Below are 16531 nucleotides of genomic sequence, written 5' to 3' on the forward strand. Positions count from 1 at the left end.
CTAGTTGCTCTGTTTCTTCTGCAGTAACAGAAACTTGCCAAAAGGCAGGATATTTGCTCTTGGTGTTACTTCCACCACCTCCCAACCTCAATCATGTATGTGCTATGAAGGGCTGCTGTGTCAAGGTTAAAAAGCCCATCTTTCTAATGTTTGGAAGTATATGCTGGTAGTTCCCATAGATTGTATTCTCTAGTCCTCTCATAGTATGATCTCACCCACATAGCATGCAACCTGCTTGCCCACTTGATGTTCACTCTCAACCCATGCCAATTCACTCAGTTTCCATCAATGCCCACCTCGCTGTGCTGTCATGAAATTAAATCAAGATCTCAAAATCTATTAAAACTTTTGTTCTATTTAGAATCAACACCCTAATTTTTGAAAGCTGATTCATTCTGAATGACCATATCTACATGCCACTGGCATAACCAGTTTGAGCATTGTATTTTGGAATTTGTGTTGGCTGGGGGAGACTGCAGTTCATGCACGAGGATGAGGGTTACTTGGATAACACACTTCTGGATGCGGTCACCTTGTATCGTAAGGAAGCACAGTCCAAGAAGGAAATGGCTGACCATCCATCAGAAAAAGGGAGGCAGGAGGGTAGTTAGGAAACCCCCAGAATGCACCTTACTCAAAAAATGTTTTTTTCAGTTTTGGAAAACTGAGAGCAATGAGGATTGTAGTCAGAATGTATGCAAAGGGGGAGCAAATAGAAAGGTACATCAATCCTGGTAGGGCATTCAATAATGAGGGCTTCAAATGGGTGTTTCTGCAGATATGACAGGATCTGACCATGTAGAGAAATCTACATGAAAGAGTTGGAAGTCCTTCAAAAGGAAATAGTGGGGCCAGCATTTTACCAAACAAAAAGTGAAAGATCATGACTGTGAAATGAGATAGTTGAAACTACTGCTTTGATAGTTGTGTTTTTTGGTTGTGTGCAATAACTTATTGGGCATGTCAGCAACTGAACTCTCAACTGTAGGGTTGAAGGAGATTACCACTCAAATCAGATTCTGTCAGAGCTTGAACAACAAATTGGAGACCATAGTTCAATGATCAGTTAATTCCCACTAGATGTCAATGCAAATTTCTAATTTGTCAAAGCCAATGATCCCATAGAACCATGGATCTTGAGTAATGTATAGGACTGAATATTGAATACTAAAGGACTCAAAGCACAGCAAGTGTGGATAAAGTGCAAGGGATTCCTTTTTAAAGAAAAAGCAATAGAAATCAGGAAAGTGAAAAAGGAAATGAGAAAACACTGACTAGTAAAATAAAGGAAAATGTAAAGGTATTTTGAATATCTTCGAGGCACAAGGATACCAGGGGAGAGAGCAAGCCCTATGAGGGACCAAAGTGGCAAACTCTGGAGCTGGAAGAAGTGATGGGTTTTAAATGAGTACATTGCATGTGTTCACAACAGAGAAGATTGATCTAAGTATAGAAAGCAGGAGGGTGGATTATGATATATTTAGGCATGAAATAATTGAGAAGGATTAGGTATTAGCAGTTTTCAAGGGCTTAACATTGAATAAATTCCCAGGATGCAAGGGAGAAGATAAAAGGAGCCATCTATTAATTTTCAAATCCTTCCTGTAAACAGGAGAGTTGCCAGAGGACTGTAACTGTCAATACGGTACTGTTGTTCATAATGAGTGGTAGCAATGAACCAGGGAATTGTAGACCAGTAAGACTGACATCAGTCATAGAGAAACAATTGGGAAGAATTTTGTGGGACTGAATTAATCTCTACTTGGAGTCACCATGTTTAATCAAAGATAGCTCAACTTTGTTGGGGCAGATCATATCTGGCAGGCTTAAGAGTTTTTTGAGGCGGTCACTAGACCCATCTGAGAGGGTAGAGTCAAAAGGTGTGGCACTGGAAAAGCACAGTGGTCAGGCAGCATCCAAGGAGCAAGAGAGTCGACATTTGAGCATAAGCTCTTCATCATTCCTGATGAAGAGCTTATGCTTGAAATGTCGACTGTCTTGCTCCTCGGATGCTGCCTGACCAGCTGTGCTTTTCCAGTGCCATGTTTTTTGACTCTGATCTCCAGCATCTGCAGTCTTCACTTTCTCCACATCTGTGAGGGTAGTGTAATTCACGTAGTCTGCGTAGATGTCTGTGTAAGGGTTTTAACGAGGTCTATTATTTGAGACTAGTCAAGGAGGCAAGCCCATATAACCCAGGGCAATTTGGATCCAAATTTATCTTAGTAGCAGGAAGCAGAGGGTGATTATCAAAGGTTACTTTTGTGACTGGAAGCCTGTGAGCAGTGATGTACTTCTGTTTGATGCTGGATTCCTTACAGTTTGCTGGATTCCTTACCTTTTTAATGATCTAAAATATATGTAGGAGGTATGCCCAGTAAATTTGCAGTTGACCAATTGGTGGAATGGTAACTAGTGAGAAGGAAAGCTTTAGATTATAATGGCAATGTAGACAAGCCTGGTCAGATGGGCTCAACAGCGATATATGGAACCTATTCCTGAAAAGTGTCAGGAAATGCATTGAGGGAAGATTTGACATGGCAAGGTTGCACATATCGAATGGTAGGACCCTAAGAAGTAAAGAGGATATGAGAGACCATGGTGTGCATGTTGATGGATTCTTGAAGTAGAAGACAGCTAGATAAGATAGTTTAGGGAGTTGGGATACTTTCGTAAGTTGAGACATTGAATTTCAAGAGTGGGGAGGTTCTGATGGAACTGTATATGATGTTAAATAGGTCATGTGTAGTTCTGGTCACTCCAATATAGAAAAGATATGATTCTTCTAGAGAAGGGATACACCAAGATGTTGCCCAGGTTGGAACATTTGAGCCATGAACAGAGAATATACAGACTTGAGTTGTTTTCCTTCAAAGTGAAGAGGCTGAGGCATAACCTGATTGAGGTCTGCAAAATTACATCGCACGTAAATAGGGTAGATAGAAGCTTTTCCCCTTAAGGCTTCAGTAAGTGCGGCCATAAATTTTAAAGTATGGGCAGGATATTTTAGGGAAGATCTAAGGAAGAGTCTTTTCACCCAGACATGCAATGAGTTCCATATATCCAATCTCTAAGGATGGGAATCATTACAATATTTAAATATTTAAATTAACACTTGATGCCACAGCATGATATACTAGGGCCAAGTGCTGGAAAATTGGACTGGTGTAGATAAGTGCTTGATGGTTGATCTGGACAAAATGGGATGCAGGATATCTTTCATTGTTATTGTATGACTCTAAGATAATTTATGGTTTGTGGAAAGTGTTAAGATTCCATTTGATGATGATGTATGACAAGTCAGATCCTAGAGAGAAACCTGACTTGATAGACCGTAAGTTTTGTTTTTGCAATTTGTTTGCCATGGTGGTCAGTCAGTGAATATAAGCTGGCAATGAATTTTTAACAAAGGAAGTTTTTAAACAAAGTTTCTTACACTTAAAAGGCACTATCAAACTATTTGAAATAGTTTTATTAGAAATATAAGTAATAGAGATTCAACTCTGTTACTTCAACAACCTTACAGACACTTCACTGAGGTTTCAGAGTCACCTTGTTTACACTTTAAAGTTCCTTGTTCAGTAGGCATGGCTATGTTTGGTGTTAGTCAAGCTTCTGCATTCAACTTTCTTTTTGTGAGACCCTTGAACTGCTAACACAGGTCTCACATTCCACAACATGTATTCTTTTAATGCATTTGATGTTGCTTTACTCTGACATCTTAAGGACTTCTGTTTTTGTGGATTTTCTCTTACAAACTTCCAAGCCACTCAAAATATCACTGTTCTGCTTTGATTATTCTAGAGACTGCTAATTTGTATTGCTGATCTATTTAAAAACATTTTTTTCTCTCTTTGACTTGCTGCCCTCCAGTGGCTGATGGGGGGGCGGGGGGAAACCTGCATGCTCCCTGACCTTCTAGGTGGTTCTAGCTTTCTACAAGAACCTGTTGCTGTCTCTATTATAGGACGTCTTTCAACAATAACTTGTTTTTCCCCCATCCAAAGCAATTAGCTAGTCATCCGAAGGGTTTTATTTAAAAAAAAAACATTTAAATGTGGTTAAGTATCCTTCCAGGTGACCTGATATCACTTTCGGAGTTAATCACAATGTAATGAAATCCGAGAGAGCAGTCTGAGGGGTTTGAGAAAAATGGGCTATGGCAAGTTGCTCAGTAAGGTTTATCTCGATGGCAAGATCATCTTGCTGCAAGTTGTAAGCTTTTCTCCAACTCCTTGGTGAGATTCCTACTCTGCAACAAGTTCCCAATTGATACTCATTACTGCTTGTTAAATTTCATTTTTAATAGCCCAAATCACCACATTTAATATTCCAGTTGCAATTCTCCCAAACCCGCTACAGCTTTGATGTGTTCAACTTGCTGTTTGCTCCCAACCATCTTATATTAAACATTGGGCACCAACATCTCTGGGCATTTTTTGCATGCACCCCATGCCCACTGGCTTTGGCATCCAACATCTGCTAGCCTCTGAAAACTCTCATGGCACTTCCAGTTACAGGGTGCTTCTACATTTCGGTGTTGCATTTTGGACAGCAACTATTATTGTAATGTTGCAGTGAGGTTACTCTTTGCTTAGGGGTATGCACCCTGCTCGTCAAAAGGACCAGTCTGCATCTCCAGGTACTTTGCTTGCTATCATAATGCTTTTTCACACTGAGCTTATCTCCATGTTCACAGCATCCCCTGCTGTTTTGCACTTTTTGGCCAGGGTGCAAAGATTCTAATCTCTCATATTGATGTTTTGTCTTGGTGTTTAGTGCAGATGCAAAGCCAGGTAGCTTGTCATGTTTGTCATCTGGCCTCCGTCAAGTCAAGGACAGCCTCCAGCTGGTCAGAGTCAGAGTGCTGTCCACCTAAGAGGTGAAGAGCCAAAAGTCAGGCCCATGCATCAGCTATCTTGACTCTTTCTGTCCTGTTTGTGGGTTGTGTTCCTCCTAGAATGAAAGATGGAAGTGTGTGCCTCAGCTCTGTGTATGTGCAGGTGGGGAGGTGTCCTGAGTGAATGATTAGGCACCACAAAGCATCTAGGTTAGTGGAGTCACATGCTGGGTTGGGTGAGCACAAGTGAGGGATAATGTTGCAGGCAGTTCTGAGACTAATAGAGCCTTGGCCTTGGTGGGTTCTGGAACAGAGACAGGAGTGAGTGTAAGCTTTTAGAAAGAAGGTAGTGGCACTTACACTGGTGGAAAGGAGAACTTCATTAGACTTTCCTATTGCACTGATCATTCCTCCAAATGGCGAGAATGCTTTCCTTAGATGATATCCTCTGGTCAGGCTGGCATGGGACTAATGTATGGCCTTCTCTACTGGTCCTGGGAGAAGAGGAAGTCTCCCATATGCACAACCCCATCAATAGGAACTTCTAGTTTCTGCTTGTAAAGTGGAGCATTGATTTCCACTGACCTCCATGTCTCTGGGTAAATGTCAGGGATCATGTAATTTGGACTTTTAAAGATTTGAGCCTGTGTCATAGATGCCAGTCAATTCTCTGATGTCTAGTGAATTAATGTGGTGTATTTTGTAAGATTCAGTGAGAAGACTCCTGCCTCGTGGTGCCAATCACACTCTAAACTTGGATTCATGGTTGAATCTTAAAAAGGGAGACATATAATATTTTGTTTAACATAAAATATGGGAATATTGACCAAACCCAAAGCTGTACATGGTTTTAGCCGCTATAAATCTGAAGTTTCAACATATTACTAATATATTGTATGAATCTTTAGCCCAAAAAAGTTAGCATTCATAATGACAATGATAGCCTGAGGGGAATTGTTAACAAACTATTATTATAATTGCTAACAGATTATGGTTTCAACTCTCATTGACATAGGCAAGCAATTTTTCATTTCTTGAGTGGGTATTTATAGAATTATCATACTTTGAAGTTATTTACTTTATCTGCCCTTCAAGTGCATTACATCTCCTCTGATTCCCACACTGGGTGAAGATCCTTGCTACACGTCTTGAACTCAGCACTGATGTTGTAGATCTCATTGAGCTTTGATGTTTAAAGTCAATGTTTCACATCAGACACAGGACTCGAAGGAAGAGGAGCTACTTAAGTTTTTGTTAAACATGGTTGAAATAATGTAGGATGTCAAAAGCTGATTGGTCAGAACAGAATGGACTGAAACCACTGTGGACTTGGTCAGACCTGCAGAAAGAATTGGTAAACTGATAATGTGTTTGACCTTTGCAATGTGAGGGAGGTTTCTTCATTTAATGCATCACAGTAATTCAAGGTAAAGTCACCACAGTCTTTCTGGACAGTAAGGCTTCTCTCACATTATAGATGACTTATGGTAATTTAACCAGAGGGTCACTTTGTGTCAGTTAAGGGGAGAAGTTAAGAAAGAAAATCCTTCTTGGTAACCTCAGTCAATGCAGGAATTGAACCATGCTGTTGGTGTCACTCTGCGTCACAAGCTAGCCACCTAATCAAGCTAATCAACCCCCATATTACAGTAAATGCAACAAAAGTAAGAAAAAAAGGATGAAGCCTTAATATGTGTTAGTCCAGGTTGTAACTGGAGGTTATTGACTTATAATGAATGAATGCATACTTTCTGTTGACATACATTCCAGAATCGGATTCTTTAAGGTATGTACACTTAAATGTATCTTTAAGTTTCAAAAGAGGTGTAGATTGGAGAGGGTGTGGAGAAAAACAATTGAGCAATGAAAGAGAATGAATTCTGCATTCTAGGGAGAAGGTTGAAAGATGGGAAACACCAGATTTTAAACAATAAAAAGATGCACTTGCAATATTATTCAAAACTATTTAGACCAATAGCACAATGAATTAAATATTTATTCAAAAGACTTCTAGAATACCTTGTCAGGGTGTGGTTGGTTTCATAAATAAATATTGTGGATTGTCAAGAAAACCTGAGTGACGATGTAAAATTTAATTGGGACTTCCTTCTGATTATTCCCCAGCTCCAATGCCCGCCTGCTGAACCCCCTTTTTGTTTGGAATGTTATTCAGTGCTCGTCAGATGTTGCATCGTTGTGATTAAGTGTTAACAGCTTGTACAGGGGTCACCAGAATATATATGCATTCAGACATAAAAATATATTGCTGCAAATTAAACAAGTTTTTTAAGAAGGGTTTTTTTTAAAAAACCTGTTTTGAAGCAGATGTATGTTCTTCACTGGCAATCCTGTAAAAAAACTGACTGAAACAGAAGTTGGCTTACAACATAGGAAGATTTGCCCACGGTCTGTTTCCTGTTTATAACATTGCACACATTAAGTTTCCTGATAAGTTATCTGGATGTTAGGGCAGTGTACACGTTGCAATATTTATAAACTGTCACTCCATCAATCATTTCACAACTTCCTTGGGAGCATTTTTATTTTCTGCAGCTCCGTTATGTAGAATTGGAGTCCATGCTGAAGTTAAACTGCAAAAATATGTTGACCCAGCAACAGCATGGTGAATGGAGTTATGGAAGAAATACTCAGATCTGAAAAAGAGGCTCGAAATTTAGATCTTAAACTAAGTAGTTTTGTTAATCATCAATGGCCTACATTTATTGCCTGTCCTTAATTGCCCCTTCCCAGAGCCATTTTCCAGAACTCTCAGTTGAAAGCCAACCGCATGACTATAGATCTGGACTCACATGTAAGCTAGAGAAAGCAAAGCCAGCAGATTTCCTGCCTTCTAAGGACTTTAATGAACAGATTATCATCATTAAACTAGCTTTTAATTCCAGATCTTTGAATTCAAATGTCACCATCTGGCATGATGCACAGGTACTAATAATGTAGTGATTTAAAATTTTAGGTGTTCCCCTAGCAGCTGACGTTGAAAGAGTATTGATGCCTTCTTCAGGGTAGAAGAAGGCCATAGAAGAACTTTGATTTTCAAATTCTCTTTCTTAATTTTAAAGGTTTGTTTAACTGGAATCAATCAGTTTAGGATATGAGCAGAAGAAGTTTGGTTAGCCTCAAATTTACAGCATGAATTCCTATGCCAAGGGTACATTAGGATATTTCAAGTCATGAGGTAGCATGGATGAGGGTTTCAACAACCATTCACTTGAGTTGGAATTGGAATGTTATAAAGGGAGAAATGAGCAGATGTGTTTTTGGAACCTATCCAAGTTAAAGATTATGAACAGTTAAATTCAGCCTCATCTTAATCTGGGATAAATTTGGGGTAGATGACTAGGGAGCTGGGTTTGTGTTGATGACTGAGGACGATTGTGGTACATTACCTGATGATCAGTCCTGGTGTCCTGTGATATTATTAACCTCTATCTATATGTGCTACTGAATAACAGTTGTTTGAGATAGTTACTACTACCTCTCCTCCCTGTGCCCAAGAGAAAACAAAGACCATCCAATAAATGGAAGTAGAGAATCTGTTACTAAGGTGTATCTGCAGAAGAGGCACTCTACTTGAATGTTAAGGTTTTTTGCAGGATAGTGATTAATATGGGTTCATTTGGTCAGACAAATTACTTGCTCCTTAAGGAGCTGGAATAGATACATCTTCCAAGCTGGAGTCGAACTCCTTGACTATATTCTCAGGCTTTCACTCCACCCTTTCCACGGAGGCCACATTGTTACACAAATATTTAACCCCTTCAGAATCATTACCTTACAACTACAACAATGGTCTTTATTGGGCAGAAATTTCTGTTGATATAGTAGCTGGCTCAATGACAAGCAGTGAGACAGGTGGAGCTGGATGGGATCAGTGTATATATTTAGATAATACCACAAGCACTGTATAGATGTAAGAGGAAGCCAAAGAGTGATTTATGGGGACACCAGAGCAAATAGTATGGTGGGAGAAGATGAGTTTGTGGGTATGATTGGAAAATGGAGGTACAGCCAGCTGTGTGAGAGGCAGGGGTAATTGTTTTTTTTTTGAGGGAATGTGGGAAATTTGAAGATGCAAAATAATGTGGGAGTGAACATTCAGAATGTCAGTTAACATTGGAGCTAGAAAAGGAAATTGGAAGATCATAAATTTAGTGGGAATATAAGGAACAGGAGATGGATCTCATAACATGAGTTCAGAAAGGGCTTGACAGGAGAATAGATGAGAAACTTGAGAAAGATTTATTTTAGAGGCAATTTGGTCTGCTGGGCTAGTGGAGAGCAAGGAAGTGGCAAAAATAGCTGATCAGGTAAGTTCAATCCTGGTGAAAATGCGCATGAGCTCTTTTATACTTATGAGATCAGGCTAGAGATTGGAACGGCTGAAGGAAGTGGTTTGCAGTAGAGGAAACAAACTGTGGGGTTTCCTTTGCATACTAGATCATTCCTGGAATACTGAGTAGTTTGGCAATTGAAGGCAGGACCTAATGCCTGCTTTCTCACACTCAGTCAGATTTGTCAATGATTGGCTAACCTAGTTGTATGTTTTATGTCCATTCAAGTTTATATCCCCGGAACAGAAATTAGGGCCATTAGGGTCAACCAGGATGACAGTATATCGGTTTTGATTTGGTAAGCGCATCCAAACGTCGGCTGATTGTAACTGCAGAAATATAATGCATGGAAAACAAAAATGTGTGTTCCAGGAGGACTGAGACAATATTGAAGGAAAATCTTTGCTATTTCATTTAAAATGATTCTCTTTCAGAATCTGATCTCCTGCCCTTCATATTTTATCTTGAAGCAAATTAGACTTGAAATTATGGTATCATAGCATCATTGGTAACAGATGACTACTTATGTTTTATGGTTTGAAGAATATAATGCATATTCATTTAGTAAACCTTCTTAAATTTGAAAAATTGACATTAGATTTTGCTATTCTAGCTTTGACTGATCTGATTAATGATGATGATACTGGTAGGAAAAGCCAGCTTCTACTTCAGGCATCAGTGTTATCATTGGTTCTCAAAGTAATTGAATCTGAGAGGGAGGTGAGAATGATTTGACCAACTGTTGCATCTAGTCCATAAGAGTCGAGATGGCGGCATATGGGATTTCTCCAATGTTTGGAGCCCTACTTCCCACAAAGGAAGATGTTTAAGGTGATTCCAAGTCCTTCTCAGCTCTTAGAGTTCCTCAGGGTATTGCCCTACACCTAATCATCAGTTGTTTTATCAATGACCTTCACTTCTTCATGTTATGAAGGGGAGATTGTTGCTAATTGCTCAATGCTCAGCAACACTTATGACTTAGAGTCATAGAGATGTACAGCACGGAAACAGACCCTTCAGTCCACCCGTCCATGCTAATCAGATATCCCAATCCAATCTAGTCCCACCTGCCAGCACCCAGCCCATATCCCTCCAAACCCTTCCTATTTATATACCCATCCAAATGCCTTTTAAATGTTGCAATTGTACCAGCCTCCACCACTTCCTCTGCAGCTCATTTCATACATGTACCACCCTCTGTGTGAAAACGTTGCCCTTTAGGTCTCTTTTATATCTGTCCCCTCTCACCTTAAACCTATGCCCTCGAGTGCTGGACTTGCTGACCTCAGGGAAAAACCTTTGCCTATTTATTCTATTCATGCCCCTCATAATTTTGTAACCCTCAATAAGGTCACCTCTCAGCCTCCGACGCTCCAGGGGGGAAAAGCCCCAGCCTGTTCAGCCTCTCCCTGTAGCTCAAATCCTCCAACCCTGGCAATATCCTTGTAAATATTTTCTGAACCCTTTCAAGTTTTACAACATCTTTCTGATAGGAATCGTTTATAGCTAAATGTAACAGGACTTGCATAATATCCAGGCTTGGGTTGTCCTCCGCCGTATCTGCTCCCAGGAGGACCAGTTCCATCACAGAATACACCAGATGGCCTCCTTCTTTAGAGACCGCAATTTCCCTTCCCACGTGGTTAAAGATGCCCTCCAACGCATCCGGTCCTCATCCCGCACCTCCGCCCTCAGACCCCACCCCTCCAATCGTAACAAGGACAGAACGCCCCTGGTGCTCACCTTCCGCCCTACCAACCTTCGCATAACCAAATCATCCGCCAACATTTCCGCCACTTCCAAATGGACCCCACCACCAGAGACGTATTTCCCTCCCCACCCCTTTCCACCTTCCGCAAAGACCGTTCTCTCCGTGACTACCTGGTCAGGTCCACACCTCCAACAACCCATCCTCCCGTCCTGGCAGCTTCCCCTGCCATCGCAGGAATTGCAAAAGCTGTGCCCACACCTCCTCCCTCACCTCAATCCAAGGCCCTAAAGGAGCCTTCCACATCCATCAAAGTTTTACCTGCACATCCACCAATATCATTTATTGTATTCGTTGCTCCCGATGCAGTCTCCTGTACATCGGGGAGACGGCTCCAAGCAGAGCGCTTTAGGGAACATCTCTGGGACACCAGCGCCAATCAACCACACCGCCCTGTGGCCCAACATTTCAACTCCCCCTCCCACTCAGCCAAGTACATGAAGGTCCTGGGCCTCCTTCACCGCCACTCCCTCACCACCTGATGCCTGGAGGAAGAACGCCTCATCTTCTGCCTTGGAATATTTCAACCCCAGGACATCAATGTGAACTTCACCAGTTTCCTCATTTCCCCTCCCCCAACCTCACCCCAGCTCCAAACTTCCAGCTCAGCACTGTCCCCATGACTTGTCCTACCTGGCTATCTTCGTTTCCACCTATCCACTCCACCGTCCTCTCTGACCTATCACCTTCATCCCACCCCCATCCACCCATTGTACTCTTTGCTACTTTCCCCCACCCTCCTCCCTGACCTATCACCTCCATCATCACCCCCATTCACCTATTGTACTCTATGCTACTTTCTCCCCACGCCCATCCTCCTCTCATTTATCTCTCCACCCTTCAGGCACTCTGCCTGTATTCCTGATGAAGGGCTTTTGCCCGAAACGTCGATTTTCCTGCTCCTTGGATGCTGCCAGAACTGCTGTGCTTTTCCAGCACCATTATAATCCAGAATCAGGTTTCCAGCATCTGCAGTCATTGCTTGTCACTTATCAGCCCAAGATAAAAACAATCTGTGCACAAGTGCTAGTCAATGTCTATCTCCATCAAGAGAACTTAACCAATGCCCTTGACATTCAATGTCAGTCCCCCATTATCAACAGCCTAAGGGTTGCCATTAACGAGAAACTGGGTAAGTGATATAAATAGTGTTTTCAAAACCAGGTAAGTAAAATACCTTTCATTTCAGGTAATCATCCTTGAATCAAGATTGAGTTCATACTAAATCTGAGGAGCTAGTCCTCACAATACCTCATTGTGCTTGTTTGTTTGAATAAAATATGTTAATACAATCATTCCTTTTGAGAGTGGTTCTGTGATACATGTGACAGCATTTTGCTCTGTAGTTGTTCTCTGTAGTCTATAATTTTCTAATGAGCTTTAGCACAGCAGATGTTTCAACACATTTCTTTTTTGGCTTCTCTTCCAGAGTTGTTCGTTCCACAGGAGGTGGTGATGAGAAGGTATAGTGGATGACTACTTTTTCTACAAATGCTATGCATGTTTATTTTAAAAATAACAACCTAAGGCAGACTGTGTCAAGTAATTTTTTTCAATTGTGCAGGTTCAATGTAATTCTTGTACCATTGTCAAACAAAGTAAAAGGTCCCTCACTAAAAATGGATTATAACTTGATTGTGTACTAAGATTATATTATTTCAATTATTGACATGATTTTGTTTCTAACCTTCCCGTTGGAAATCCTGGATGTATATTAAAACACCAATTTGTCAATACCAAAGGTGGTAGAGTTCACTCTTGCTTAATCATGCACAACTGTTGAGGTCAAGTAATTCAAATTGCTTTGCTTTATGTTGTAATTACTCACTTAGTATTGAGATTCCCACTTTGTGAAGTACATTTAATCTATTGAGACAATCTAATATATTGTGATTGCTAATGCATGATCAACCAGTATTCAAATTACCTTTTTTGTTTATTTTGCTTTCAGTGGTGATGTTTTTGTCCAAATTTATTTTGAGTGCATCTCTTAAGTTGGAGGAAAAATGACAAATTTCTGCGTTTCCTTGAGCAATCGGCTTCAATTTTGCCTGGATTTATGTGGTAGACATTAGTGCTATGTTTGCTTATAGCCCTTGTATTTAGTGTTGACTGATTTTCTTTTTCCCCCAAGATCACTCAGATTGGGCTATGTTGGTATCAAAGTCTGTTCTGCTTCTTAAGACTTGAGCAAGGTAAAGGGTACAGTGATGGCTTTCCCTCCAAGAACAGAATGAGAACACTATAATATGGTTTTACTGCGTTTACAAAAAACTTACCTTGTGTAGCTAGGGGGAGTAGGAGTGTTTCCCCAACTCTAACTCTAGACAGAGCTTTTAGACATCCCCTTCTTAGCCTAAGGATTATTCCTGTGGGTCTATAGTGCCAGCCTACTCCAGGTAATCTTAACAATTTAAGCAGTCCTCTCCAACTCTTTTTTTCCCCCAATCTTATTTAATTAGAAATTGATGAGTGGCATGTTGGAGAGGCCTGATGCAGTACTTTGTGATTAACACTGCTGTCTCACAATGCCAGTGACCTGGGTTTGATTTCAGCCTCAGATGTCTGTCTGTGTGGAGTTTGCACATTCTCCCTGTATCTGCATGGGTTTCCCTGGAGTGCTCTGATTTTTTTCCGCCACAATCCAAAGACGTGCAGGTTAGTGGAATGGGCCATGCTAAATTACCCATAGTGTTCAGGAATGAGTAGGTTAGGTGCACTAGTCAGGGGTAAATACAGGATAACAGGGTAGGGGAATGGGTCAGAGTGGGTTAGTCTTTGGAGGGTTGGTGTGGACTTGGGCTGAAGGGCCTGCTTCTACACTGTAGGGATTCCGATTTGGCTGAGCCTGCCTACTGGCACTCCTGAATAGGCACTGTGTTTTCTTGCCGTGATCGTGACCAAATTTTTAAAATTGAGGCTTTTTTCCTCTGGCCGTTTAGCAGTACTTTGGGATATTGTTCTTCCGACTTGGGCTGGTTTAGGATTAAGAGAGAAATTATTTGGGCCTTTTTAGCAATCTCATTATTGCCACATCTCTGCTGTTACATATTATTGGACAGAGTGAATAGCATACATAAAATTGCTAGATGTATAGTGTTCTCTCTCAGAATAATAATCTGACTCCTAAAACTGACCTTATCCAAGGACTATGGCTACAAGTTGTTTATGCTGGGAACTTTGTGTCTGGGACACAATGCAAATTCAAAAAGGCCTTTGAGTTACTTAAGAACCTAATTTGGATGTGGCAACAAAGCATTTCCCATTCTCAGATTGTCTAGTGAAGCAAGTAGAAGAAAGACTGGGTTAAGTTGCAGGCATTCATTTGGACCGTGACCTAATGGGATGTTGTGCTGTGTACTTCAATGATTAGAACTATCAGGAGGGCTAGCGACAAGAGGCTTGGGTTCAAGTCCCACCTGTCCAAGAGGTCTCTGATAACATCTATGAACAGGTTGATTTTGAATATATCTTGAAAAAAGACTTGCGCATTTCAATGAAAGGTGTTATGATCCTAGAGTAGACTGCTGAATTTGTGTTATAATTTGGCTGGTGACCAATAACCACTTTTATGAAGTGAGATTTGAGGTATTCACAAAGAATAAAGCCCAACAATTCTATCATTTAAACAAACCAAAGTTTAAACTTCTCTGCAGAAAGAGGAATATGATCGAGGGTGTGGATACAACTTTTTATTCTAATTCTAAGAATCAACCTGAACCAGGGTCACAGTCTAAGGAAATAGGTAAACCATTTAGGACAGATGAGAAATGTCTTCACCCAGAGAATGGTGAGCCTGTGGATTTGACTACTGTAGAAAATAGGTAAAAACAAGGTCTGCAGATGCTGGAAACCAGTGTCTAGATTAGAGTGGTGCTGGAAAAGCACAGCAGGTCAGGCAGCATTTAAGGAGCAGGAAAATCGACGTTTCGGGCAAAAGCCCTGCGTCAGGAATAGGGCAATGTATTTTGGATGTGTCAAGATTGTCCCACCACTTTTAAGCAAAGGTGTTAATATCAATGTAGCCTTGGAGTAAGTAATCAACTCAGTCAAAGGTCATTCCTAATGAAGGGCTTTTGCCCGAAACGCCAATTTTTCTACTGTAGAAAATAGTTGAAGCCAAAGTATCATATAACTTTTTTTAAAAAATGTGATAGATAAAGTACTTGGGACTAAAAGAACCAAAGGATGTGAGGAAAGAGGCACAGGCTGTTTAGTTGGATGACTATAATGAATGGTGGAGCAGGCTTGAAGGGCCATATGGCCTACCTGTTCTATTTTCTGTGATTCTTTGTCTAATTGATGAAACTGATGTTTGAGACAGAAACGTAATAGTGAAGGGATGGGTAATTGGCAATTAGCTAACAGTCTTATGTGTTGGAAGAATATATTTGTGGCTTCACCTTGCATGTCTCCACCATGTGCTGCTGACCATTTCCTTCAAGTAGATAAAAACAATGACTGCAGATGCTGGAACCAGATTCTGGATTAGTGGTGCTGGAAGAGCACAGCAATTCAGACAGCATCCGAGGAGCAGTAAAATCGACGTTTCGAAGCGTCGATTTTACTGCTCCTCGGATGCTGCCTGAACTGCTGTGCTCTTCCAGCACCACTAATCCAGAACCATTTCCTTCAAGTGCCTCTTGATGTCTCATTGTTTGGCAAATTGTGGGACATGCATTACATTGGCTATGTTGTATTAGTAATGTAATCTATCTGAGCAAGATTTGTGGTGTGTTTTGTGCTCTCACTTCACTTTGCTGTGCAATGCAACTACACATGCATTAGGTTTATCTGCTAGGTAAGGGTTAACAATTTATGCAGCATGAATATCTTTGGATCCTTTGATTCAGATAATGAAGACAAATTGGATCAACTTAAAAGCATGTTAGATGTCTTCCCCTCTCAACCAAATACCATAAATATTTATCATTAGAACATCAGAAGTTAAAACTAGTATTGGGAAATGGTACACAATGGATGATGAATTTGGACGTGGTTATCACACTTGATTTTATTTCCAATTGTAAGGAAAATGTGGTGGATATGAGACTTGAGCTCCAGTAAGCTAGCAAACATTTTTGCATTGGTACATACTAAGTACAATTGCTGATTATTACATTTTGTACGTCACAAACAAAACTAGTGAAATTTAATAGAAGCAACTCCTTGACTTAAATGTGTTTTGCTAAAAGACTTGGGGAGCTATTTTGTTATTTACTATTTAACTTTGCTCTATCTATTCTGAAATTAAGTGACATGTTGAAATCTTTATCCTTGTCTTTTTACATTGATGTGACTATTCAATGCTCTCTTAGCCAACTGCCCATCTTCTACCATATATAAATTTAAGCTTATTTGAAACTCTGCCAATGTCTTAATTTAAGCTTGGTTCACCCCTTGCTCCCAGGTTCACTGATCAACATTGATCCTTGGTTAAGCAACACGTCTCTTCTTTTAATTCACATCCTTGTTTTCAGGACCTTTGACAAACCCGTGCCTCCCGCGCTCTGTAACTTCCTCTACAACCCTCTCTGTCCTTAGAATTTAACTCCTGAGTAATGTTCTCAC

The 16531-nt window shown here is 40.6% G+C and overlaps 1 protein-coding gene across 2 annotated transcripts in view; it reads left to right on the forward strand.

Annotated features, from left to right (window-relative positions):
- The window catches only part of pdlim7 (PDZ and LIM domain 7), a 144671-nt gene that overhangs the window by 57736 nt on the left and 70404 nt on the right, over positions 1-16531 (forward strand). For both annotated transcript variants that reach the window (XM_087995373.1, XM_043703722.2), the window contains exon 3: positions 12390-12423. In XM_087995373.1, coding sequence (XP_087851499.1) covers positions 12390-12423 — 34 coding nt within the window. The remainder of the gene's footprint in view (positions 1-12389; positions 12424-16531) is intronic.

This window comes from Chiloscyllium plagiosum, unplaced genomic scaffold (assembly GCF_037043375.1).
Source record: "Chiloscyllium plagiosum isolate Xiang-an unplaced genomic scaffold, Cpla_swu_hap1 HiC_scaffold_16, whole genome shotgun sequence".
Taxonomy (NCBI): domain Eukaryota; kingdom Metazoa; phylum Chordata; class Chondrichthyes; order Orectolobiformes; family Hemiscylliidae; genus Chiloscyllium; species Chiloscyllium plagiosum.